This window comes from Telopea speciosissima, chromosome 3 (assembly GCF_018873765.1).
Source record: "Telopea speciosissima isolate NSW1024214 ecotype Mountain lineage chromosome 3, Tspe_v1, whole genome shotgun sequence".
NCBI classification, from domain to species: Eukaryota; Viridiplantae; Streptophyta; class Magnoliopsida; order Proteales; family Proteaceae; genus Telopea; species Telopea speciosissima.
In genome coordinates, this window is record NC_057918.1 from 67,265,130 (window position 1) to 67,292,904 (window position 27,775).

Consider the following 27,775-nt stretch of genomic DNA (forward strand, 5'->3'; position numbering starts at 1 on the left):
GAGAGGAGGTTGGGGGGGGAGCCCAATCATCAAGATGGAGAATATCAGCCACCCGAGCCTTCTTATGAAGACCCGAAGCATAGATAACCCTTGGGGTGACAAGGTGGAGTAATATTCCCTTGGGGTGCCAGTTGTCCAGCCAAAGAGAGGTGGAGAGCCCATCACCTATGTGATTGTGGATGTGACTTTGAACAAGATGACGAGCTTCCAGGATCTTGCGCCAAACCCAAGAAGCCTCGGAGGAGACGATGTGATCCAAATAGAGTCTTGCCGGAGGAGTCTCGAGTAAACCCGATCAACCCAAATGCTCTTTTTCTTAGAGGCTATCTTCCAAATGAGCTTGATAATACCAGCCCGGTTGGCTTCTTTGATCCTTCTGATACCCAGACCACCCTCCTTTTTTGGGAGGCAGACTGAAGCCCATTTGAGAGGGTGGAGAAACTTAGGCGTGTCAGAGCCTTTCCAGAGGTAAGCAGCTAACAAGGATTCCAGGGACTTGATGGTTGCTTGCGGCAGCCCATAGATGCCGGACCAGTAGATGTAGGAACCTTCTAGGACAGATCTGATGAGGACCAGTCTACCGGCATAGGAAAGGAGCTTGGCTTTCCATAACTGAAGCCTTTTCCTGATGAGATCCAACATGGGAGTGCAGTGATGAGCAGAGAGCCTGGCTGGGATCAAAGGGAGGCCCAGATACTTGACTAGCAGATGGCCTTCAAGGAATCCCGAACTGTCTAGAAACTCCCTTTTGTCCAATTCTGGAATACCAGCAAAGAAGATGAGGGATTTGTTAGGATTGATGCGGAGCCCTGAAGTAGCATGGAATTGACGAAGACAAAGCAATATACACTCGAGCAAGGCTATGGAGGCTTTGGAGAAAATCATCAAGTCGTCTGCAAAAGCAAGGTGGGTAAGCTTTAAAGCTTTGCACTTGGGCATAGGAGTAATGAGCTGCTGATAAGTACAGGACTGCAAATGCCTAGAGAGGACTTCCAGGGCCAAGGTGAACAAGTATGGAGACTTGATGTGACTTAATGTGGCTTAATAATGATTTTTGATGACTTAAGAAGGCTTAGTGTTGATTTTTTATGATATAAGATATAAGGTATATATAGTAGCATGCTAAAATATTGTAGCATACAAAATGTTAGACAAGGGGGAAATAAAAGGTAACACTTGGGGGCGCCTTGGTTGCCTAGGCGAGCGCCTTGTCGCCTAAGTGCTTAGGCACCCCTCTAGCATCTTGAGTCGCTTTGCTGCCTTGAAAATTATGCCTACAGCAGCATGAGTAGCCATCAGGTAGGTGTAGGGGAATCCCTACACTAGCAGTTAAAATCGTGGGCTGAGTTAGGATTTTAATTTGTTATTTTTTTCGTCAGTCTTTTATTGAATTATAATTCTAATTGGGATTCCTAGTGCAAGTTTGAATCCTAGTTAGAAGTCCTAATTAGTATTCATAGTTCAGTTATGAGTCCTAGTAAAGTTTTGAGTCATAGTTAGAGTTTGAATCCTGTCAAGCCATAAGGCTACATATATGTAAGAGCTCTTGAGAGCCTCCCACGATTTAATGAAAAGAAATTTGCTTTGCAATTGCCAATGTCCTGAGATAGGTTGTAAGGATGAGATCCCCAGGCTGAGATAGCCTTCACTGCCTCTCTCTCTCCATTGTTCTGCATTCAAGTTTCAAGTTATTCAGTTCTGCTACAGCCAACAGCTTGAAGATTCAATTCAATTGTTGGTTTTCTGCATTAAAGGTCAAGGAACCCTAAGCTAACAAGTAAGTTCATATTCCCATCCCCAAACCCTTCTTCTCATAATCCTCTAAGCCCAACGGTAGCCATTCCCCATACTTGATCTTCATTCCCCATACCCTAAATTCTGCCTAGGTCAATCCAGCCATCAGAATCCAACCAAACTTGGATCGAGCAGCCCTCACACATCTAGGAGAACTCGACCAGAACCCCTTCCCTTAACCCTAGCTCTAAGCCCTAGATTCTAATTTACCAACAATTCAAGGGTTTGGTTAGGTGGATCACAGATAAGAGATTAGTATTAAATTGAGGAACAAGAAGAAAAGAATCAAGGGAGACTGAAGAAGTAACACGGACACTACCTTTACCTGAAATGGAGGGAAGGGAACCATCAGCAACTCTAACCTTGTCCTACCAAAACAGATAGAATAAGAGTCATAACACTAAGATATGCCAGTCATATGGTCAGTGGTTCAAGAGTCAATGACCCACATAGAGGTAGTGGAAGGGCCAGATGTAGAGGAGCTGTCCAGATATGACAAAACCTTGCGAAATGCTGCAATCTCATCTGACATGGGGGCACAAGTGTCTGTCTGTAGTCCATATGTAGATCGCATAGCTATAACCTCAGTCATCAAGGTACATGCTCTGTCTCCCCCTCTCCTGCTGCCTTGCATACCAAGGGGACAGCCATAAAGTATCCAACATCTCTCTCTAGTGTGTCCAAATTTTCCACAATGGGTACAGCTGAATCTATCCTTGTCATTTCCTTGGGGTGGAATCTGGCCTCTTCCTCCAATAGCAGACATAATGTAGGGATACACAAAAAAATGGGAATGATACACAAGCCAAATGGGGAGTACACACTCTACCCAACAAAGACAATTCTTCCCATGGAAGACTTCTATAAACAACCTCTGTCGATTCACTAATCCAAGACAGGCTAGAGATATACACCAACAAGATAGGTAACATCCAAAAAACAAATGGGGAGTAAATTCTCAACCCAAATGAAAAAAGGATCCTTCTCAATACTAGAAAAAAATAAGATCCAACAAGCATACAACTCAAAGAAAATCAACTCGGCCACTTTCTTCAAGGTATAACTTCATTACACAATAACCTGATGTGTTCAAATGGCTTTCCTTACCAACACAAAGAAGCTGGAAGCATCACAAATCCATATCACAGGCAAACCAGAGAAAGAAAATAAAGCTGGCAGTACTATGGAGATTCCGAGAGAATGAGTAGTGGTCTTTCAGCACCTCACTTCAACAACCAAGACCACAAGGGAATGAAACTTATCCCTTTGTGATGCTAAGAGACTAATCCTTACTCCCAAAGGATGCTTGATGAGGGAGAAACAGGAACATGACCAATAGGCTGGCGGTAATAGTGGGAAGGTCTCTTTGGCTTTTGAATGAGCTTCATAGTCTTCAATCTTCATTCATAGGTTTTCTTTGTGATAGGTAAACTCCATTAATGTCTTCTATGAGTGTTTCTTGACCTGGTATAGCCTCCACACAATGCAGTCCAAAAAATAGCTCACACACAAGAAAAAAACAGAGGAGGTGGTACCTAGAAGCAAGAAAGAAAGGAATTGTAGCTCAACAGCCCTCTTTTCATGAACCGAGGACAAGAGGAGATCCAAATAGGGCCCAGGGCAATCCAAATGCATCCTACCCCATCTTCAATGGCAGCCGGATGAGAGAGATATGTTCATTCGGAAAAAAAATCTGGCGGTAAAAGGAGGAAGCTGCCAGATTTTGGTTTGAGCTTCAAAACCTCTATTTCTTCATGTGAGACCTCCTCTTGATGTTCCAATGAGCTTCAAACATGTTCATATCTTGGTTTCTTCAAATATTTTCACATAGTATTCTCTTCCTTGGAACCCCTTTGTAACCTAGGATTCCAAAGAGAGAGAGATGAAGGGACAAGAAGAAGACTTGATTCTCAAACCAACAAAGTGTGCTTTGATACCAAGTTGGAAGTTAACAAATGTAAAGAACAAGGAGAAAAATGGAGAAAGAGGGTTGAAGAAGATGAAGGAGAAGAAGAGAAGAGAGTAGGAGAGAAGATGGTGGAATGTTGTGTGTTGGAGAGATTACTCCTCCACACCTAAATTACTTCATTAATAATATGAAAGAAATTACATAAACCTCCCTAGGGAGGCAAAACATAAAAAAGGAAACTTACAATTTAAGGCAACTAGTTAACAAGCTAGTTCATGAAATACCCTTACTACACAAACTCTAACAACCGAGACACCTCGGTTTTTTGGCTGACTGAAACCAGCCGAGATACCGAGACCTCGAACCGTGCCAGCATGCTCCAGGCTATTCCTTCTAAGGAAGAGATTTTTTATGCAATCCATTCCTATGAGGCTAACAGATCCCTGGTCCAGATGGTTTTAGAATGGGTTTTTTCCTCTTCTGCTGGGATATCATCAAGGTTGACCTCATCAAAGCTCTCCAGAGCTTCTACAATCCCATCCAGATTAAAGGGATCAAACAAACATTTCTTTGTCTATCTAGAAGCATTTAGTCAAGCAATGACCAGCAGCTCATTTCCCTTATACCAACTGCAAGAACCTCAAGATCTCCCACCTGTTCAGCCTTTGACGACGATCTCATGATCTTCTCCAAGGCAAAACTCCTCTTGATTGAATCTATTATGTTGTGCCTGAGGAATTTTGAAGGGTTAATGAGCCTCTGGATCAATCTCTCAAAGTCCTTACTTTTTTGGGCGGAGATCTCAGATGCTGATAAGTCTATTCTGTAGGAGAAGATTGGATTCTCTTTGGGTCGTTCACCTGTCAAATACTTCGGTTTACCTCTTATCCCTGCTAGGTTGGCTGCTCACCACTACAATCCTATTCAGATATCATGCGCAAAAGACACCAACTCTAGAAGGGCAAGCTTCTCTCTTATGCCGGTCATCTGAAATTGATGAGATCTACCCTTCAATCCTCTGACATATATTGGTCTGGTACCTTTGGGCTGCTTCAGTCCACCATCAAGGATTTGAAGCTCCTTATGTGTGCCTTTGTCTGGAAAGGAACTGAAACTTCAAGATTCCCCCAGCCTATAAGCTAGGCTTTTGTTTGTCTCCCCAAAGATGAGGGGGTAATGACCTGAGAAGAATTAAAGAGGTCAGCTCTGTCGGCATCCTCAAATTGATTTGGAAGCTTGTGACTAAAAAGAAAAGTAATTGGGTTGACTAGATATATATTGGCCTGTTCCGTAATGACTCCATTTGGACTATCACTCCTTGTTTTGATGCTTCTTGGGTCTAGAGGAAGATCCTCAATCTCCAGCCTCTCGCCCCCGGGGCTGTCGTCTCTAAGATTGAGGATGGTGCCTCCACTAGTATCCAGCTTGACCACTAGCACCCCATGGGCATGCTTCTTACTTTAGTTGGCGGTCTCAGAGCCATCTACAGTCCAGGATTCCACAAGCAGTCTTTGGTTGCAGACATTATTTTCCATGAGGGCTGGGCTCCTCTCCCCTCTCCTCAGTTAGCCGATATTTGGAGTGCCTTGTCATCCATCTAATGTAGCTCACAATAGGATAAGTATCCTATTAGAGGCCAAGCTACAGGATCTAAATACAGTTGCTGGTTTGGCTAGGTAGTTTGGGGCTGTTTAGGGCAGATCTAGGGTTTAGGCTAGGGTTATGGATGAAAGTAATATATGGTAATGATCAGCAGGTCTAGGGGGTGATTTTGATATAAAGATATTGGGATTTGGATTAGTTCAAAATTCCTGCAGAATTAGGGTTAGGGTGTCGGGTTTTAGAAATTAAGAAAAATTACCAAAACTAGGGTTTTGAGTGGGATCTAAGGGCTGGTCTAGGGATCAAGTTTACCAAACACGGAGGGGAAGATTCGATCCAAATATGGGAGGGTTTTGATGGTTAGAAGTACTGATTCTAGAATTTTAGGGTTTTTAGGCTTATGGGGGATGAGGGGATTCTAGGGTTTTGAACTAGGGATGGGGGCAGCAGTCAGGATCGAGTGGAGGGGTTAATGTAGTGATGTTGTATATGAAGTTTGAAGAGATTTGGGAGATAGGATATGGCTGGGCAGAATTTAGAACACTAGGGTTTATGAAATCAAAATAGAAAATAAAGGGGGAATTGATTGGGAAGGAGAATGAATAGAAAAAACAGAATTTAAAGTTCAAACTCACCACTGGAATCCACCGGCAGCAGCTTAAATGATGAAGGATGGAGCCACCTTCAGAGAGAGAACCTTCCAGCCGTTACGGTGTAAGGAGTCGCAGGAATCCACCCACCCTTTCCACCTTGAAATCCACAAGGATGCACACTCAAAGGAGCAGAATAGCAGCAGCAGTCGGCCAGCAATAGAAAACAGTCTTTTTAATTCAAATTTCAATGTGGGGGAGCCTCCCACAATTTCTACTTTTATAATAAAAGGCCAATGGCCAAATCCTAGTACAAACTAAAGTCTCTTCCTTCTAAAATCGTGGAAGGGAGAGATTTAATCTAACTTAACTAATTTAAAACAGTAAATTGACTAAGATACCCCTACTAACTTAAAATAAAAGAATCTAACTTAAAACAACTAATTTAAAAGAAGATTCCCTACTAGCCAATAGGATATAAGGACATATTGACCAATAGGAACACTTCACTTAAATTAGACCAATTGAACCAATTGGATGCAACCAATTCTAAACCGGTTCAATCTAAAAACAGGAAAATAAACTAAGTATGGAAAATAATAATCCTAATCTAAGGCTCCCTATTCAAGCCCTAAGTTCAGGCACTTCTTCTTCTTCTTCTTCCTTCATGGAGCTGCATCAACTCTTCCCGTCTTGACAGCATTCATCCCCGATGAATGGCTGGAGATCACAGAATGGTCTTCCAAATCAGGATCAAGTTTCTTGAGTTCATCTTCAGCGGATGGTTCAAGCTTGTATGCGGACAGCAGCTCTTTGACGGATGACGAAGGCTGGAATTCTGGCTGGGTAGCAGCCTCTTGACGTACTACATAAACACCTTGTAAATCATCATCATCCAAATAGTTAGCCTCATCATATTCATCATCAGGGGGGAGTGCATGAATATGAATTACGCCTGGTTCTTCATCTTTACCTTGAACTTCTTTTTCAGCCACGTTGATAGGCTTCTTGTGTAGGCAATCCCTAGCAATATGCCCCTTGTCTTGACAGTAATAACAAGTGAAGGGGTCATTTCGGCCCATAGGAGCCTTGCCTTTATCATCCACACGTGGGGGAACAGCAGGGCGAGAAGTGTTGCCTATGGAGGAACCTTGTTTTGAGGTGCTATTGTTGATGTAGGCCGGCTTGGAGGTAAAACCCGGCTGTTTACTTGAAGCTAACAGCTCCTCTGCTTTCAAGGCCTTCTCGAAACAATCTCGAACGTCTACAACGTCAACCACCCCAATTGTCCTGTTGATCTCACTTGACAGACCCAATCTGAACCTGGAAAGCATTTGGATGCTCTCCTCCCTAATGCCAGTGTGAGAAGAAAGAGCATCGAATTGCCTCATGTACTCAGTGACAGTCATGGTTCCTTGGCGGAGGGAGTTGAATTTATCCTGTAGTTGAGACCATAGTTATCAAGGCGTCGCCATGGCGTCCAGGCCGAAATATGGGAGCAAGGCGGTGGGGCGCCTAATGGTATGTAAGAAAGGCGACCGCCTTGGTCACCAAGGCGACGCCTTAGGACGCCTTATGACCAAGGCGGTCGCTTTTTGTTGTTAAATTTATTTTATGTATTTACTTTTTTATTCTATTTCCTAACTTATTATTGGAAAGTGTATATGGAGTATCTACACTGAGATACATTGGATCATTACTATAAAAACCCCATTTGTTTATTTTTATTGTTTTATTCTATTTACTAACTTTTCATTGGCTGGTGTATGTATTATCTACACTGTGATACATGTTATCAAGGGTATAAAAGACTTTTTTTTCTTCTTTTTCAACTAAAGTCCAAAACTGAAACCCTCGACTTTTCATCTTTGTTATTTGGGTTTGGGAGAAAAAACCTGCAGTGAAGGAACAACTCCAAGTCTCCAAGAGTCCAAGTCTCCATCGATTCCGACGAAGCTTCCTCCGGCTACCACGTCTCTAGCAAGGTAAGTAACCTTCTACTCTTCTTATTCTTCTCTTCTATTTTTCTTATTCTGCTGCGCCTCCATGTCCCATTGTCCCCTCGATTTTTTCTTTTTTTTTTCTTATGCTACTGCTGCTGCTCCTCCAGCCTCCACCCCCACCGGCAATTCCTACCTTAGGGCCTACTACCTAGGCCTACTGATAATCGGTTTTTTTTCTCTTTATTCTCATCCTCCTCCTTCTTTACAATTTTTTTTCTTCCTTCTCCTTCCCCGTGACGCACTATGTTCTTTTCTTTCTTTTCTTTTTTATTTTTCCATCCTCATTTCTTTTGCCTATAATAAATTGAATGATATATCCTCATCCTGAGACAATGTGGACCTATGAATACATATCATGGATGTCATTTTGTTATTTTGTCGAAATCACGATATGATAGTGTGGCTTCTCCACCCCCATCGACAATTCTTATGCTGTTGTTCCTACCTTAGGGCCTACAGCCTAGGCACTCATTTTGGCATCATAGAGGTAAGTATAATAATTTAGCAACCCTTTATTCTTTATATTTAATAATTTATAATGTTGTTCCATATTTCTATGCTATATTTCTATGATAATATGATGAACTTAGTTTGTTAATTTGTTTTTTTAATGAATATCTTGCATTGGTTTGACTCATTAATATTTATTTAGCAAAGTAGAATTATATAATTTTTAATATGCTATTTGTGCCAAATAAAATGGTTATATAAAAAAAAGAATACTAGAACGCCTTGTTCGCCAAGGCGATGCCTTATGGCTGCCCTATTGCCAAGGCGCTTAGGAAGGCCCTCAAACGCCGTGGTCGCCTTGCCGCCTTGATAACTATGGTTGAGACCTGAAGTGCCTTGGCAAGTATTGCTTACTCAAGTCGTATTTCATATCTTCCCAAGTGCAGGGTGCAGTACCATTAAAGTCCATCTCTCTTTCCGCAATTTTACACCACTCACGTGCTGCTCCGACAAGTTTAGCACGGACTAACTTCATTTTTCCCTCTTCAAACAAGTCATACCAGTCGAAATAATCTTCTATTGCAGCAAGCCAGTCATAAAATACCTGAGGGTCAAAGTGACCATCGAATTCTTTCAGCTCAAGCTTCACCTTTTGGTTGCCCGTATAGCGATGATTGTGACCTTGATCTCCAGTGAAATAAGACCTCATGTACTCCTCAAAAGTAGGTTGGTGACCTCTGTCTCTGTCCCGATCTTCTCTATCTCTATCTCTGTAGCTTCGATGGTGATCTCTGTGTTCCCGAGAAGGTTCACGGGCATATCTAGGTCTGTCCCGACGATCTCTATAATAATCTCTATCATCCCTGTCATCTCGGTCAGTCCTAAATCTATCCCTGTGACCTATGTGTCCATCTCTATAACCCTTGTAGTCATCTCTGGGGCTCCCATCTCTGTCAGGCAGTCTCTGTATCACTGAATGGGGTTGGTACCTGTCTTCTTCTATGGGCAGGTTGCTGTCCCTATCAAGAGGGATTCTCAGTCCTTCCAAGTGTTGCAATCTAGTCAAGATTGCATCTGTTGTAGCCTTTTGATCAGCAAAATTTTTTGAACAACTCTAACATTGTTGCCATAGGGTCGGCTGGTTGTGGCAGCTCCGGATTGCCATGTTCATCCATGGCTCTGATACCAAGTTAATGTAGCTCATAATAGGATAAGAATCCTATTAGAGGCCAAGCTACAGGATCTAAATACAGCTGCTGGTTTGGTTAGGCAGTTTGGGGTTGTTTAGGGCAGATCTACGGTTTAGACTAGGGTTATGGATGAAAGTAATATATGGTAATGATTAGCAGGTCTAGGGGGTTATTTTGATATAAAGATATTGGGATTTGGATCAGTTTAAAATTCCTGCAGAATTAGGGTTAGGGTTTCGGGTTTTAGAAATTAAGAAAAATTACCAAAACTAGGGTTTTGAGTGGGATCTAAGGGCTGGTCTGGGGATCGAGTTTACCAAACAGGGAGGGGAAGATTCGATCCAAATATGGGAGGGTTTTGATGGTTAGAAGTACTGATTCTGGAATTTTAGGGTTTTTTAGGTTTATGGGGGATGAGGGGATTCTAGGGTTTTGAACTAGGGATGGGGGCAGCAGTCAGGATCGAGTGGACGGGTTAATGTAGTGATGCTGTATCTGAAGATTGAAGGGATTTGGGTGATAGCATATGGCTGGACAGAATTTAGAACACTAGGGTTTATGAAATTAAAATAGAAAATAAAGGGGGAATTGATTGGGAAGGAGAATTAATAGAAAAAACAGAATTTAAAGTTCACACTCACCACCGGAATCCACCGGCAGCAGCTTGAATGATGAAGGATGAAGCCACCTTCAGAGAGAGATCCTCCAAGCCGTTACAGCGTAAGGAGTCGCAGGAATCCACCCACCCTTTCCACCTTGAAATCCACAAGGATGCACACTCAAAGGAGCAGAACAGCAGCAGCAGTTGGCCAGCAACAGAAAACAGTCTTTTTAATTCAAATTTCAATGTGGGGGAGCCTCCCACGATTTCTACTTTTATATTAAAGGGCCAATGGCCAAATCCTAGTACAAACTAAAGTCTCTTCCTTCTAAAATCGTGGAAGGGAGAGATTTAATCTAACTTAACTAATTTAAAATAGTAAATTGACTAAGATACCCCTACTAACTTAAAATAAAAGAATCTAACTTAAAACAACTAATTTAAAAGAAGATTTCATACTAGCCAATAGGATATAAGGACCTATTGACCAATAGGAACACTTCACTTCAATTAGACCAATTGAACCAATTGGATGCAACCAATTCTAAACCGGTTCAATCTAAAAACAGGAAAATAAACTAAGTGTGGAAAATAATAATCCTAATCTAAGGCTCCTTCAAGCCCTAAGTTCAGGGCTTCTTCTTCTTCTTCTACCTTCTTGGAGCTGCATCACCATCCCAAGAAGACCATTGGGTTCAGGCGATTTTGTGACTTGGTCTCATCAGAACCTGTGTCCCTCCTTGGTGGAGGTTGGTCTGTTTCAAGGGCCACATCCCTCACCACAGCTTCTCTGTATGGGGGCCCTCTCTTACTGCCTTCCAACACAATCTTTTTTCATCCATCAGCAGATTCCAGTTTCCACAGCCTTTTGTCTTTATTGGAAGAAGATGTTGATCATCTCTTCATCAAGTGTCCCTTCTCCTTGATTTGGCATGGGCTTCTAGCCAAGTGCTGGCCAAGGCAAAGAAGAATTCTCCCCTTTAAGAGAGAATGGGTTTTAGTGGATATGACTTTTTCCAGCAAGTCCATTAGTGATGTGGTGGGCAAGCTTGACTTTGAAGTAGCTGTCTCTCATATTTGGATGGAGCGAAACCTCAGGAAATGGTCTTCTAATTCAAAAACCTTCCTTCAGATTTGGGACTCCATAGTCTTTGAAGTCAAAAGCAAAGTATGGAGGATCTCTTCTAGATGTGTTAACTCCCCAAGGAACAGGCATATTGCTGTCTTATGGGGCCTGCCCCTCTCCTTTCCTTCTTGCCCCCCTCCCTAGGGTGACCTTTATATTTTTTATTGTTTCCTTGTATTCTTCTTCCCCCCCCCCCCCCCTATTTTGGGGGGGTTCCCTGTTTTCTCTTCCTTTGGTAATGAACTTCCATTCAACCCCCCCCCCCCCCCCAAAAAAAAATAATAATAAAGAGAAATCAAACCCATGAAGCCACCTTCATCTTTTGTTTTTGTCAAATAGCACGGATAAGGTAGAGTATCCACCACAATATTATAAATGCTTGCAATCCATAATATATAAACCATAACCCAGTACACATGGCAATAATGGTTAATTGTATGATAAAGTTATGAATCAATTATCTAAGAGAGGATAACATGATGAACAAGTAGAAGTGCTGTTACATACATAGTTCAAGATCTCATCTCGTCTCGCTATTTCGGGCAGGTCGAGATTTCCGAAATATCCGAAATTTCGCTAAAATATGGTATTTTTCTGCCATATTTCGGTAGTCCATCTTGGTGGGGTTTTGGCCATATTAAGGCCTGATACTTCATGTACACCTTTATTTAAGCTAAATAAACACATTTAAACCTTCATATTGCAAAAAAATAAACTCAAAGTGGTGTTTTGGGTTTGCACCCATGATTGACAGTATACGGTCGGACCTTGATGTATAAATAGTTAAATACACATTGTTTAAGTAATATACCGAAATTTCACAAAATATACCGAAATTTGGACTTTTTTTATTTCGTATGGTCATCTCGTCTCAGCAGGGTCGAGATATCCGAAATATCGCAATATATCGCGAGATTTTGAACCATGGTTAAGTTGAGTTTCAGATTAGGGAAACAATGGAGAAGGAAGGAAGATGTTAGAGAAGAAGGAGACAAGAGAGGGAAGAAGAGAGAGTTACGGTTCAAAGTTGTGTGTTAGAGAGACTTCTCCAACCCACCTATATTGCTCAAATAGAATTACTAAAAGTATTACAATCACCTCCCTAGGGAGGTAAAAGGTAAAAGACATAAAAAGTTAAAAATACATAATAAGGGAACTAGTTAGAAGTCTAGTTCTGAACTACCCGATACATATTTACTATCAACTCTAACACTCCCCTCAAGTGGAGAATATATATTATGCATTCCGACTTGCTTAAGGATATTAAACGAGGAGAGCCAAGAGCTTTGGTGAGGATATCCGCCAACCGATCACCGTCTTCACAAAGGAGTACAAATGCAGCCGAGTCTATCTTCTCCTTGATGAAGTGTCTATCAACCTCTATGTGCTTGGTTCGGTCATGTTGAACAGATTGTGGGCAATCGATGGCTGCCTTGTTATCACAGAGAGTCTCATAGGACCTTGATGTCAAATCCCTTCCGAACAAGTCTTCTCAACCATATAAGTTCACAAACTCCATGGGCCATAGCTCTAAATTCCCTGCCTGCTAGCTGGATCTAGCTACAACATGCTGTTTTTTGCTTCTCCATGTAACCAAATTACCCCCAACAAAGGTGCAATAACGGAAGTGGATCTCCTGTCTGTAATGGAGCCAGCCCAATCGATCTGGTGAAACCTTCCACTTTCAAGTGGTTATGTACGGCATACAACAATCCTTTCCTGGAGAAGACTTCAAATATCTAAGAATACGGTAAACGGCATCCAAGTGGCCACTCTTGGGAGCATGCATGAATTGGCTCACTACTCCCCTGCATAGGAGATATCCGGACGTGTCATGGCAAGATAGATAAGCTTCCCCACTAGCCTTTGGTACTTTCCCCGCATCCACTAGAGAAGAACCACAATCTTCTCCTAGTTTATGATTTTGCTCAATAGGAGAATTGGCTGGTTTGCAGCCCAACATTCCAGTCTCGTCAACAAGTCAAGAACAAACTTCCGTTGACATATATTAATTCCTTTCTTGGTCCTTGATACTTCAATGCCTAAGAAATACTTCAAGGACCCAAGTCTTTAATTTCAAACTGCCGTGCAAGTAACTCTTCAGTTATCTATCTCAACTATATCATCTCCTGTGACCACAATATCATCAACATAAACAATAAGGGCTGTAATGGTACCATGGCCCCTCTTAGTAAAGAGAGTATGATCAGCAGCTCGGGAATATCCATTCTTTAGAACGGCTTAAAGCGCTCAAACCATGCCTTTGGTGATGTTTGAGACCATATAATGCCTTCTTGAGGAGACACACCTTCCCTTCGGTGATGGCAGTTGAAGCCTGGAGGAGTTTGCATGTACACTTCCTCTTCCAAATCCCCATGGAGAAAGGCATTCTTCACATCCAAGCGGTATAATGGCCATTCTTTATTGGCAGCCAATGACAAAAGAACTCTAATTGAGTTGTGTTTGGCAACCGGAGCAAATGTCTCGATAGTCAATTCCATAGACTTGACCGTATCCCTTAGCCACCAACCTTGCTTTGTATCTCTCAACACTCCCATTAGATTTGTACTTGATTGTGTAGACCCATCTCGCATCCAACGGGACACGTCCCTTAGGAAGATCCACCAGTTGCCAAGTACCATTCTTCTCAAGTGCCATCATTTCTCGACATAGCTTGTCTCCATTTTGGGTCGACATAGCATCAATAACATTTTTGGAGTAGAAAAGAGAGAGGGCAAGAATAAAGGCAAGACTGTAGGAGAAAGAGCATCATAGGAAACAAACTGGGCTATAGGATTAGTACAAGCTCTTTTCCCTTTGCGAACAGCAATAGGGAGGTCTAAATCACATAAAGAAGGAGAAGGGAGATCACTCGAGTTAGAAGAGTGGATCTCGAGGTTGTGGATCCGGATCCAAAGAGGACTCTTGGTAGGTCTTCTTTCTTTCATTATGCAAGCCTTCACCTTTTCTCGTATGTAATGTGGTAATCTTTCTCCTTACTAGGACCCTGGCGTTCGCAACCACCGAATCAAGTATGCACATCATCCGATTCACGGACTTCCCAATGTCAAACATAAAGGGAGAGATAGGTAGTGGGTAATGGAGAGAATCAGCAGCCTGTTCATTCCCACAATTCTCCCCTCGAAGAGGATGCTGAGATGGGGCAAAAAAAGGAATAGATTCAAGGAAGGTGACATCTTTAGAGGTAAAGCACGCGAGAAGAAGCATGGTAGCACCAAGAACCTTTAGAAGTAGAAGAGTAGCCAAGAAAAAGACACTTGAGGGCTTTGGGATCAAGTTTTGTGCGATGTGATTTGTTAACATGCACATAACAAACACTGACCAAAGATTTTAGGAGGAAGAGAGAAAGCGAAACTGTGGAGATAAGATGTCTAAGGGAGATTTGAAACCAAGAAGTTTGGTTGGCATGCGATTGATGAGGAAAGAAGCGGAGAAGAGCAGAGACCAAAAAGTCTTGGGAACATGCATACCAAACAAGAGACTACGGGTGACCTCCAATAAATGGCGATTTTTCCTCTCAAGCAACCCCATTTTGTTGGGGTGTGTCAACACACGCTAATCGATGGAGAATGCCATTCTTAGTAAAGAAAGCTTGGAGACCACTAAACATATATTCTCCCCTTTATCGAATCGACAACTTTGATACGAGTATCAAATCGAGTAAGGATCATTTGATAAAAATTCTGAAATGCCTCACAAACATCACTCTTATTTTTTGAAGAACAAGTCAAGTGGCACGAGAAAATCATCAACAAAAGAGACAAAGTAACGAAAGCCAAATAAAGAAGTAGTGGGAGAAGGTCCCCAAACATCAAGTATGTATAATATGGAAAGGAGCAGCAGTTCTATTACCATGATATAGATAAGAGGAGCGACAATGTTTGGCCAACATACATGGTTCACATTCAAAAACATGGGAAGATGCAACAGAAGAAAATAAGTGAGGTAAATGTTTCCTCATTACAACAAAAGATGGATGGCCTAGACGCCGATGCCATAACATAACAGACTCCGCTGAACTATCGTCATCACGTCCACACACATAGGACGAGTGTGGGTACACTAGGATAAAAAAGGTAAAGGCCTTTCTCCTCACGTCCGCTACCAATAATCCTCTTCGTCACCAAATCCCGAAAGAGACGGTGAGAAGGAAAAAGGTGACACAACGTTGAGGGATTTAGTCAGTGACTTACAGATAAAAGGTTAAGTAGAAGGTTAGGAACATGAAGAAGCGAGGTAAGGGAAATAAAGGAGGTAACAGGATACTACCTTTACCGGATATCGAGGAAAGGGATCCATCGCTATCCCGACTTTATCCTTACCAGAGCAAATGGTATAGGTATCATAAGTAGAGGACATACATCATGTGGTCGAGTGGCACTGCAGTCGATGACCCAAGACTGGCTGCGAGAGGTCGTAGCGGAGACTCGCAAGGCCGAGGACGAAGATGAGCTGGCCACGGTAGATGCGGGAGATGTGCTCAATCAGGCTATAATCCGGCGGTCGTGTCAACCAAGATAGGATCATCTGTGGAGCATCTCGCGCGATCGTCACGGAGTGAGCCTCGAGCTCCCCTCTACGACCACCACGACTACGTGTGCTGGGGCGACCATGAAGGGACCAACACCTATCCTTGGTGTGCCCGGTTCTCCCACGGTGATCACATTTAAACCCTGTCTCTCCCAACTCCACTTGGCACCAATTGTCTCTACTACACCGGCTGCCTCACGAGTGGGCCCTTGGCCTCTACTACCCCCAAGGGTGTCTCGAAAAAACTGGAATTGAGAGCGACTTGTCGTGAGATGATGCCGATGTGGAGTCCATAGTGACACGGCGAGTCTCCTCGCTCTGTAGGTAACTACTGACCTCACTAAGAGATGGAAGAGGAGATCGGCCTAAGAGTTGGAGCCGGATGGGTTCATAGTCCGGGTTGAGACCACCAAGTAAAGTGAACACCCGCTCCCTTTCAAAGGTCTCGATACACCTTCGCTTCATCCGCCGGGTTAATCAAATGGAGGTCCCGTAGTGGTCATATTCTTCCAAAAGACTAAGGAAGGCATGATAGTACTCGAGAGATAGTTCCGTCCCCTTGCGCGCATGGAATGAATCTTTTGGTGCAGTGATACACTTTGGCGTGAGTCACCCACTCGTCATAGGCCCGAGAGACACTATCCCGGATGGCCTTGGCAGTCTCCTTTCTTATAAATCTTCTCCCAATCTCAGCTTCATGGAGAAGATCAACCATGTCATGATGTAGAGTTCTCGATCTCCCATTTCTCATAAGTAGGTGCATTCGGCTCGGAGGCTTGATAGCACACCGTGATGTACCCAAGCTTCCCTTTGCTCCTAAGGGAAAGTTTCACGGAATGTGACCAGTCCAAGTAATTTGTCTCATCAAGTTTCACAAAGGAAAGCTGAAATCGTGCTTTCATAGGCAAATTGAGGAGAAGGGACAGGTATACCAGGTCCCGAAATCTTAATCAGCCATTGTTCAAGTGCGGGAGTACACACTCTACCCAAATAATAAAAAAACTTCCAAACAGTCTCGATAACACAGAACCAGCAAGTAAAGGCAGCCCGTAGAGGCACAAGTAAAGGAAAAAGCGAGGAAAAAGGGGCTTCACCCTAGCATTCACCAAGAAATAACATATCTCGAAACAATCTTAAGGCCCTCACACGGCTGATGTTAAACATTTCTCAAGAGAGGCAGCATACATAGCAGTCCAGAAATAAGAGGAGCAGAGAAATTGCAGTCCCGATATTACCTAGGCGTAAACAGGAGATTCCACGAAAGAGAGTACTCCTGCTCAAGAGTGGAAGATTGAAACCAAGGCCGATGGGATGAAAAGAACACCCTTGGGCGATTCTATGGAGCCATTCCAAGGTGAAACCAAGGCCAGAGACAGAGAACCGGGGCTCGAACTTGAAGTGGCGGTAATAGTTGCGGAGTGATGGAATGGCTTCAAACTTCATAATAGCTTCTACCAAGCTCAAAGAACACCTCCAAACAGATGAGTAGGTTATTTCCAACCTATTTCATACTTCTATACCACAGATTTTTTACATTGGTAGCTTCTCTTTGAAACCCTTTGAATCCTAGGATTCCAAAGAGAAGAAAAGAATAGAGAAGAGCAACCAAATATGACTCTCAAACCAACCTGCTCTGATACCAAGTTGAGTTTCAGATTAGGGAAACAATGGAGAAGGAAGGAAGATGTTAGAGAAGAAGGAGACAAGAGAGGGAAGAAGAGAGAGTTACGGTTCAAAGTTGTGTGTGTTAGAGAGACTTCTCCAACCCACCTATATTGCTCAAATAGAATTACTAAAAGTATTACAATCACCTCCCTAGGGAGGTAAAAGGTAAAAAGACATAAAAAGTTAAAAATACATAATAAGGGAACTAGTTAGAAGTCTAGTTCCTGAACTACCCCTGATACATATTTACTATCAACTCTAACAGGTTACATATACAGATGATTTAACGGCATGCTACTCACAAGTAGCCTACGATAAGCAGAAAATAAAAGCCAACACCAAGAACCTAGTCCATGCCTATAGTTTCAGAAAATAAATTACACTTTCAAGGGATAGAACTCGGCAGACTGTCGCTGTAGTCCATATTGATAATGCAAAAGCTTCCTCAGCAGCAGCTAACCTTGCATTAAACTTATCAAACCATACCATCTTCAGTAATACCAGACAAATAAACTCATAATATAATAAAAATACAGAGTCCCTAATAATAATAATAATTTAAGTAAGCAATTATCAGACCTCAGCAGCTTCTAGTGAATCCTGCAATTTTGTATCAGGATAATTTCCACCAAAGTCAAGGACAGAAATGGCAGGTCGCAAGTACTTGATAGGCTGAAGATGCTCAAGAGGTTGAAAAATTATTTCACTTCCACGTGCTGGAAGAGGCAGAGCGTGATAACCACAAACTATCTGTAGCAACTCATTTTTATGTACCTGCAGTAGACAACAATGGTTACTGATGAAACCGGTCATGCAAGTTACGAACATATTTTTTGAGCAGCTTAAGTCTGAAATACCTTAGCCCATTCCATTATTACATCATCCCCAACATTCTCATCATCCTCATCTTCGGACGCCATGCTTCTTACTGAACTGCCGAAAGCCAACAAAAGATATACTCAAAATTACCAGGGAAACAAATCCAATATAAATGACAGTATTATCTAGTTCCAAGTTATAAAAATAAAACTATAAACTAATTAACATTTAAAATCAAGACAGTAAAAACAACTTAAGGAAGAATTATAAAGCTACCACCTGAGTAAAGATTCAGAACTTCCAAGGCGCTCTAATGTAAGGCTCCTAGAAGAGGGCAACGTCCAAATTTCAGGGGAAGATTGACCATTGTCATAGCTTCCTGCCATTCTCTCTAAGCTATCTGAATGGCATTCTGAGGTTTCAGATGAATCATCAAAATATTGCACATTTTTTCTAGTGTCTTTGTCTATTTCTCTTATTTGACCAAAATCTGAAGCTTCGCTAGCACAAAAACTTTCAGGAGATTGAGGTTCCCATGACCTGAGTGACAAGGAAGGGATCTCCTCATCTGATATGAGTCCCGCGGCAACTGCAGAAAGGGCTATGGCACTGTCAACAGGTATAGCTGAAGCCATCCAATCACCAGTGTATTCCTTGTGAGGAGAGTAAATACTGCCATTCATCCTATCCTGTGTTTTTACCACTGGGGAGACATTATCTGTCAGGGCCATTTCACCAACAAATTGTGTTATCCTATCCAAACGCTCTTGCGCGATAATGCTGTATCCATGAAAGCAAAATGGTTAATTAATAGGAGTTCTGAGAACAGTATAACATAGTTCAGTATCAAAATATATAGCATACTTTGTAAGAGAAAGTCAACAAAATAATGGGACTGTCTAAATGACACCTCTATAGGTGTATTTAGCACTTGACACCTTTTGATTGCCCTTTGTCTTATTCCCAAAAGTACTTTAACTCGGGGATAATAAAAGGTTTCAAAATAATTTGATAGTGACTTGTCATTATGTCATTATCAAAATTTGTCAGTGTCTTACACATTTTTCAAATACATATTTGAAACATAGTTGGAAAACTGGGTTTTGACTAGGGCGAGTCGCCTAAGTCGAGTCAAAATTTTGGAAAACCTGGTCAAGAGTGGTGAAGACTAGGTCAAGGTAAAATATGGCGAGACCGGGTCATAAATCGTCTAAGTCAAATAAGAGTGAAGACTCAGTAATTTTACTCGAGACATGACAAACTCGACGAATATCGTCATTTTTTTTAAAACCATAAAGCCGATTCACTTAGAAATTGAGTTGAGTAAAATAGTAAAACCATATTCTAAAACAATAAGAAACCTCAACTCCTTTGGCTTGTTCAATGGTATGAACTCAAAATGCAATGATCTGTGATTCCTTGATTTTTTTTTTTTTTTCCTGGTTTTCCATATTTTTCTGATTTTTTACTAATTTATGAATGTTTATTGCATTAAAAAATTAAAATTAAAACACGTGACTCGTTTTGACCAGGCCGAGTAACCAGGTTTTCTGAAAGACGGAGTCGAGTCAGAAAACCTGATTTTCCAACTATGATGTGAAATGACAGATTTATCCTCTTAAAAATAAGAGTATAAATACTAAAAGTCCAAAAAGGTAAGGTTACAAATTATTTGATGTCAATAAGAAAATCCCATGAATAATATACCAATGTATTTATTAATGCAAACCTGTTCAGCATCTCGTAGTGTAACTCAAAAAAAGGAACCTTTGTAAGAACACAATAACAGCGAGGAGCAGAAACCAAAAAACGGCTGCACCCTCCAGAAGATTGAGAAAGATGTGAGGCACCACTTAAAATACTAGGTAGCCTCTGAACAATTTCCTGTACATGTAAGCAGACACCATAAAGAGTTGCATTGTCTGCCACCTAATAAAAGTCACAAACAACACTTCAGTTACTTAAGAATTTAAAAAAGAAAAACCCAAGTAATCAAATTTCAATATGTAAAGAAGCATAGTAAGATAAGTCAGTAGACATCATATTTCTCAATAATCTGCAAGGCTTTCCACATACTATTACCTGGTTCAGACAAGAACTAGAATTCAAATAAAAATATTTTCTTAGACCTAAAAAAATTCGTTATCATCATAATATGACAAATACCAACAAATGAACAGAAGCAGAAAATATCTTAAATGGATACAAAACTGTGATATTTAACAATTTAATGATGTTCTTAGAACTGCTAAAATTCTAAAGCCAAAAGAAACAGAATCTTGGAACTATGAGCAATGAACTACATTGTTATTGGTACATACTCAAAGTTGGAATGAAGCATCACAGAATTCCTCTAGGAACTACCAACGGCTTTACCTTAGTGATTCAGAAGTGATTTTTGAAAACTCAATCCTTACATGTACTGTCGGTCCCACTCGAAAGAGTTCAACCTCAATTTGGCCTCAGGAGGACTCCCCATGGACATTACATCAACGCTTCTAAACTCAATGCAATTCAATCAGCGTATCAGGCGTACCCAGTGCACGAGGCTCCTGCCACTGCGGGGTCTGGGGAGGGTCATAATATACGCAGCCTTTCCCCTGCTTCGTAGAGAGGCTGTTTCCAGAGACTCGAACCCGTGACCACTTGATCACAATGGAGTTATGGAGCAACCTAACCGTTGCACCAAGGTCCACCCTCCCAATCAGCATATCATCCAAAGCAAATAGGGTTAACCACAGGCAAGAGAAAATGGACTTTCAAATATGTCAGCTTGCATAGCATGCAGCAACTAGTAGGGTTTACTGCAGAATTTCGGAACACCAAGGGAACTTGTGTTGGGTCACCCCATTTCTCTGAGACTTGTTTTTGAACTTAAGTGTCGAATGTGACTTTAGGCTTTATTATGGTGCCATTTCAAAGGTCCCCAAGTGACCTATCAGATGAGTACAGTTGTAAGACTGCTATGAGGGGAATATGAGTTCAAAAGGCGCAACAAGATTAGAAGGAACAAAATATCAAGGATGAAGAGTAATTGGAAGGAGCCATGGCATTATGAGCACTACATCAGACCGATTAGGCATCTAGTCTCAGGGTTCAACTTCTTCTCTTAATGGAAACAAAGAAGTGCTATGTAGATGGTTAATGATTTAGCAAGCTGAATTCCCTCTGCGAGTAGTTTTTGGGTGTGTCATGCTCTTGTCTTGATCTAGCTTATTCATGTATATCACCACAGATCCGCTGAACCTCAATGATACAATATGAAGCCACTCAGTGCTATTCAGATAGCATCCAACTCTATAAAAATGAAAGCCAGCATATAACAACAATCAAGCAACAAACTACTAGGGTGGAAGCATTAACATGGATTAATGTATTGATGACCAAGGTTTAAAGTATCGGTATCGGGTATCGTATCGGTCAGGTGATTTTAAGAGATGTATCGTATCGTATCGTTTCGGAGATACGTATCGAACAATACAAATACGCATAGAAATGGTCAAGATACATATGGAAATACACTTCTAGAACAAAAAAACAATATAAATAAGCAATATATCATTAAGTGTCATGCATAAAACCTAAAAGGATGAATAATGTATAACCAAACAAGTGCATTAAATTGAAATTGTTATAAAAGATGAAGTTTCTCACATGTCAGAGACATCCAGTCACACTTGGCCCTTATGAACCGGGCCAGGGTGTGATATATATTCTCGTTAAAGGACCTTAAATGCATCTCTGGAGCCCTAGTGAAGAAGGAAATCGAGGAGAAGTCGTCTTCTACCATTCCGACGTGATTCGAGAGCAGAGGCGCGAAGGAAATCGTCAAAAAACATCGGTTTGGTCGTTAGTGATGGATTCGAGTGCTTGATTCATCCTGTTGAAGATCTCACAGCATTCGTTTGGAGTTGGGAGTTTTCCTTTGAGAAGGTAATCATGTTCACAAACCATTGTCTCTGTGTAATCTGTTAAGGGTTGGGTTTGTGATTGAAATCTGATTATTGGGTTGATTGATTGTAAGGCTGAGGCCATTTTATATTGGGGATTGAAGCCCTTGCCCTTACTGAGGTGAGAGGTCGAAGCAGGGTAAGGGGTATCCTGGCCGTAGGGGCGGCTAATTGTACTGTTGTTGAGTATTGCGCATATACGAAACCCTAAGGGGTATTGCTCCGTGGACGTAGCCTTCACATCCTGTAAGGTGAATAAATCGTGTCTCTGTGTCTACTTTTATTTGTTGGAGACTAATCCCTGTTTTGCAGAGTGGGTTTATAATCTTGGTAGACCTGGCCACATTCTGGTGGTGCAAGGTGAGATTGTAAGCGACTGTGTGGTTTGCTGAAGACGTCGTAAAATTTACGGGAACTAATTCACCCCCCCTCTCAGTTCAATCCGGCTTTCACACTCTCTTTTTCAAAAAGTGAGACGAGACTTGAGGCGAAATCAAATATTACCCCAACTCGGTCGAGTCGAGATCTCAATTCGCGATTTCGATTCGACCGAGATTTGGACCAAACTTACCTTTATAATGTACATATCTCGACCGAGACAGTCGAGATCTCTCCAGAACTCGACAGAGAAATGTGCATTTGACCTGATTTTTTAGGATTTTTTACGGTTGTTTATGATAGAGATATGTGTAATATGTTAAGATTAATGTATTGTACACTTGTACATTTGTAATGTTTATATAAGTTGTTTTATATTAATTGTATGATTTGATTGCTTTCAATTTCTAAATTATGTGTAGAATAGGGCCTATTAGTACGTCGTCGCCTACCAACCTAGGGTCCGAAGTGAAACTCCTATTTGGACTTTGTTTTGCAAAATCTAATAGTATCATTGTGTTTAAATGGCCTAAAATAGGCTGTGTTCCAAGTTTCAGGCCCAAACTAGGTCTAAAACCCACCGAAACCAGCCTTCAAGTTCAAAAAAAAAATTTACACCAACTCGTCGAGATCTCGGCCCAACTCAGTTTTTTGGCTGGACGGAACCTGTACCGAAACCGAGTTCTTGAACCTTGGTTAAAAAGCGTCATATAGGTAAACTAAGTGTAGCAGAGATGAGGATGTTGAGAGAGATATACGGCAAAACTATGAAGGCTAAAGTAAGGAATGATCATATTAGAGCTGATTTGGGAGTTGCCCCGATACATGATAAGCTCCGAGAAAGTCGTTTGAGGTGGTTTGGCCATGTTCAACGGAGATCTTGGGATGCACCAGTACAGAGGAGTGATCTGATTCAGATCAAAGGAACTAAACGAACTAGGAGCAGGCCTAAATTGACCCTAGGAGAAGTAGTGAGGAAAGACATGCATGTTTTAGGTCCTATCTCAAGTATGACCTCGAATAGAGCTGATTGGAGGGCAAGGATCAATGTAGTCGACCCCATTTAGGTGGGATATTGCTGAGCTGTTATTGATGTTGTTGTGTTCCTTTCTTTTTACTATTATTATTAATTCTTTGTCTTTGTTTGGATCCATGTAGCCGACCCCATTTAGTTGGGATAAGGCTTACTGGTTGTTTGTTGTGATTACTTTAGTTATTATGTGGGATTGTACAACAGAAATCAAAGGATTTTGGAGCTATGAGAGGATCTAACTAAAGGATTTGTGCAGACAATGGAACCTTCCTATCCGATCGAGCAGATAGCCAAAAGGAATTTCAAGGTGTTGATCAAAGTAAGTTGGATTTCAACTGCCCAAAGGGTACTCATGGTGAATGGATTTAATGGACAATGCTGGCTGACTTGATGACGGGCCTTTTGTATATGCTTATTATGTTTTATTCCTTGTACTTAGGTAACATTTTCCGTTATTAGTGAATCATGTCAGGATACAAGACTAGCTTGGGTGCACAGCACCAGTATCTACATTCATGAGCATTGTTTGCTCCGGCATCTTATTAGTGAGTTGTTTGATATGATGCATCAGGCATCTTATTAGTAAGTATTAAAGAAAATATGATACTTTTATTGATAATTAAAATAAAAAAACCAAACAAAAAAGATTTACCTTCAAAGAAAAAATAAATGCTAAATCATCTCTACCAAGGTGCTCCTGTAAAAGAAAGAAAAATATAAAGAGATGAGTTTGCCTTCCCTTGAAGCATCAGAAAAAAAGGTAAATAGAAGAACAAAAGCTTAACAAAGTGTAATATTATAACCCGCAGCACTATTTAATATTCATCCTCTGTTGAATAATACTCTATCCTTTATCAGATTCAAGTTAGAGTAGGTCAGCTATGTCCTATGGCAGCTGATACTTGTAGTTGTGCCAACTTTACTTTCTGTTTTGGGAATTTTAATAGTGTACCAAATTGAGAGTCCTAACAGTATTTTCTAAGTTAGTTTACTTATTTTAGGAGACTTGATATTAGGAGGATTTGTTTTTCTTTAAATACATGTAACACCCCCAATCAATAGTTAACAAAGAAGATGACTAGTGAGAACTATTCTCTCCTATCCCTCATTCCCTCTCTTCTTTTCTCTCCTCTTTTATTTTAAATTTACTGTTTGCATACTGTTCACGAGTCTTGTACACAGTCTCAAAACAGCCCCAATCTCTTCTCTTACTCTCTCTTTCTTTCTCCATCGCAAACTACTGCAATCAACAAACCAGCAAGCCTTTTCAACCCTGTTTTATCAGTGCTATGTAGGTGGAAGGGAGTCTTTTGTAGAGGGCAAGTAAGCCAAGTCCAATTGTTCAACATCCTGAGTGTACACTGCTTTTCTGGACATATTTTTTGATAACTTCTGGACATATATTAATGACATAACCAGAACATAACAACCTTGTAAGAAATGGTTCACCATACCTGTCCATAGATAATCTCATTTAGATCACTCATCGACGGAGTCCTCTCCATCAAGCGAGCCTACAACAATTGCTAATAGCATCAATAAATACAGAATGACAAACTAAAACATCATGACCAGGAGTTTATAATCTATTTTTTCTTCCTTCTCTTTTTTCTTGTCTTTCTAGAGTAACAAAAATTTATAGCTCATTTGAACAGAAATCAGACTGCAAAACAAAACAACTAAATATATTCTTTAGGTAAAAGGAAAAAGAATTACAACGAACAGGAAGACCATGTGAAGCAAAGGTAAACTAACAATTCAAAATTAAAATGAAAACATCAAGGAAACAGCAGCTTAACACCTCATGGCTTTTCATTAAGGAAGTAGCAATGACTTCTGTGGCCATATCCTATGTGAATTGCATCACATATTCACATTCTCAACACCTCTGCTCATGCTTCACTACTGCCTCCATTCTCTATGTTTCTCACTTAGTTCTAAAACTCACCTTGATCTCGCCTAACTCAAGAATCTCGACCTGGTCGGGACGAGTTCTCTTACGAGACCCAAATCTGCATGGTTTTGGTAAACTCAACCGAAATTTTGGTGAAATATCGAATATCTCGACCTGCTTAAGAAGAAACTACTATTGTTTTTTCTCGAAAACTATGATGTGGCATTCATATGCCATGCAGACGGAAGACAATGCACATCGGTTCCATAGGACCATGAGTGGACTTGATCCAGCATGTCATAGTTCATATCAATAGACAGTCACATACTCACAATATTGCATTGTTGGGACATGGAAGACTATGGTGTCTATGACATATGATTTTTCACTATACTTAGGTATCCATTTAATATGCATTGTTCACTATTCACTGTACTTTGAAGTTTTTACTTTCAGTCCTTAACTATTTCTTAAATAACTATTCAATATTATGTGTCTTCATCCATTATTGCATAATTTACTTGTTTTATTTGCCCATTATGTCTCATAGCACTCAAACAATGTGTATAGGCAAATATTACATAGGGATTCGACGTTTACTACCAACCAAGGGTGCAAATCCAAAGTACAAAATTTAGTACTTTTTTTTACAATTTGAAGATTTAAATATGTTTATTAATCCTAAAACAAGCTTCTCTTAAAGTTTCAGAGCCAACTATGGCCATTTTCCCACCGAAACAACAAACCAAAACCCCAAAAAAAAATGCACTGTCTCGCCTAGATCTCAGGGAGATCTCGAGAATCTTGACCTGGTCGAGACACCTCCTCGAGAAGAGTTTTGAACCATGGTTTCTCAAAACCGCAGGTTGAAGGGATCATCACCCTTCAGCTTGGAATCATGTTAAAATCAGTGAACATTTTTCATGGAGGCAAGTGGATGATCTTCAAATTGCAGCTAAATAAGGTTCAGTCAAGTTTTTCTCTCCAATCTTATACGAACTACTAGGAGTAAGTGACAACCAACTTTCACTCCCTTTTCTTCCAAATGCAAAAGCAATATCAAAGAGAAATCTTGAGAAGCTAAAACCTCAAGAATGATAACAAGTTGTTTCAGCGAACATAAATTTCAAATGAATTTTTGTAGGATGAAATTTTTTTTAATCAAATATTTACTAATCCATCTAACCATGGTATCAATTATCGATATCACACAGGACGATACAGTCGCTAAGTATGGAAATTGGCCATGTTTTTTTTTTTTGGATGAATAAAAATTTAATTACGAAGAAAAGGGGAGGGGGAATATACAAGCCCGAGGGCCAACCAAACCGAAGCTAGCTAAAGACTAGCTAGGGCGCAAAATGGTGGTAGGGAGACCCCAGGAGACAACAATAAGCCTATTCCTTGGGGTATCCATAACACTACTCGGGGGAAGGGAACTAGCTTTAGATGAAACATCAAAGAAGATGACCTTCCAAATCTTGTCGAAAGAGCGGGAGTTGGACGTCCATCTTCTAAGGTTACGCTCCATCCAAATGTGAGAGACAGTAGCACAAAAGGCAAGCTTGCCAACCGTGTCACAGACCGAATTGCCACCAAAAGTCATATGAATCCAAACCCATTCATGAGATAGGGGAAGAGTCCTTCTACGAGCAGGCCAGCAATGGCGAAGGACCCAGTTCCAAATGGAGGCAGCAAAGGGGCAAGTGAAGAAAAGATGATCTGTGTCTTCGTGCCCATTCCAACAGAGGCAACAGGTAGGAGAGACTTGCATGTGGCGGTGAGTGAGGAAGGCTTGGGTTGGAAGGCAGTTTGCTAGGGCACGCCAAGCGGTGAAGCTCTGTCCAGGGATGTGACCTTTGAACCAAACCACTTTATGCCAAGGACAGGGGGTCCCTCTATGTCTAACCATGTCCCAAGCGGAATGAGAGTTGAAGGTGCCAGTGGTGGAGGGGAGCCATAAGATAGTGTCACCTCTGCCTCTGTGACCAGGGGGAATAGGGGGGAGGGAACTCCAAAGATCTGCGCAGGGGGGGGGGGAGGTGGGGGGGACCAAGAGCCACTGGTAATAATGGAAGCCACGAGGGTAAATCTGTCCAAGCCGGAAGCAGAGATGGCACGGGGGCTGACAATCGAGGCAAGGACACCTGAAAGATGCCAATTGTCAAGCCAAAGATAGGTTTGCGACCCATCGTCAATCCTGCAAGATATAGCTCCCCT

The 27,775-nt window shown here is 41.3% G+C and overlaps 1 protein-coding gene across 4 annotated transcripts in view; it reads right to left on the reverse strand.

The window, feature by feature from the left end:
- LOC122655827 overlaps positions 1–27,775 on the reverse strand; it is a 144,389-nt gene that overhangs the window by 88,482 nt on the left and 28,132 nt on the right. For 3 of the 4 annotated variants that reach the window (XM_043850188.1, XM_043850185.1, XM_043850186.1), the window contains exons 5-11: positions 25,116–25,175; positions 24,314–24,358; positions 20,030–20,229; positions 18,580–19,080; positions 18,339–18,414; positions 18,061–18,255; positions 17,863–17,952 (exon numbers count right to left, since the gene is read on the reverse strand). In XM_043850188.1, the coding sequence (XP_043706123.1) occupies positions 17,863–17,952; positions 18,061–18,255; positions 18,339–18,414; positions 18,580–19,080; positions 20,030–20,229; positions 24,314–24,358; positions 25,116–25,175 (1,167 nt within the window). The remainder of the gene's footprint in view (positions 1–17,862; positions 17,953–18,060; positions 18,256–18,338; positions 18,415–18,579; positions 19,081–20,029; positions 20,230–24,313; positions 24,359–25,115; positions 25,176–27,775) is intronic. The other variant, XM_043850187.1, reaches the window with a different exon arrangement.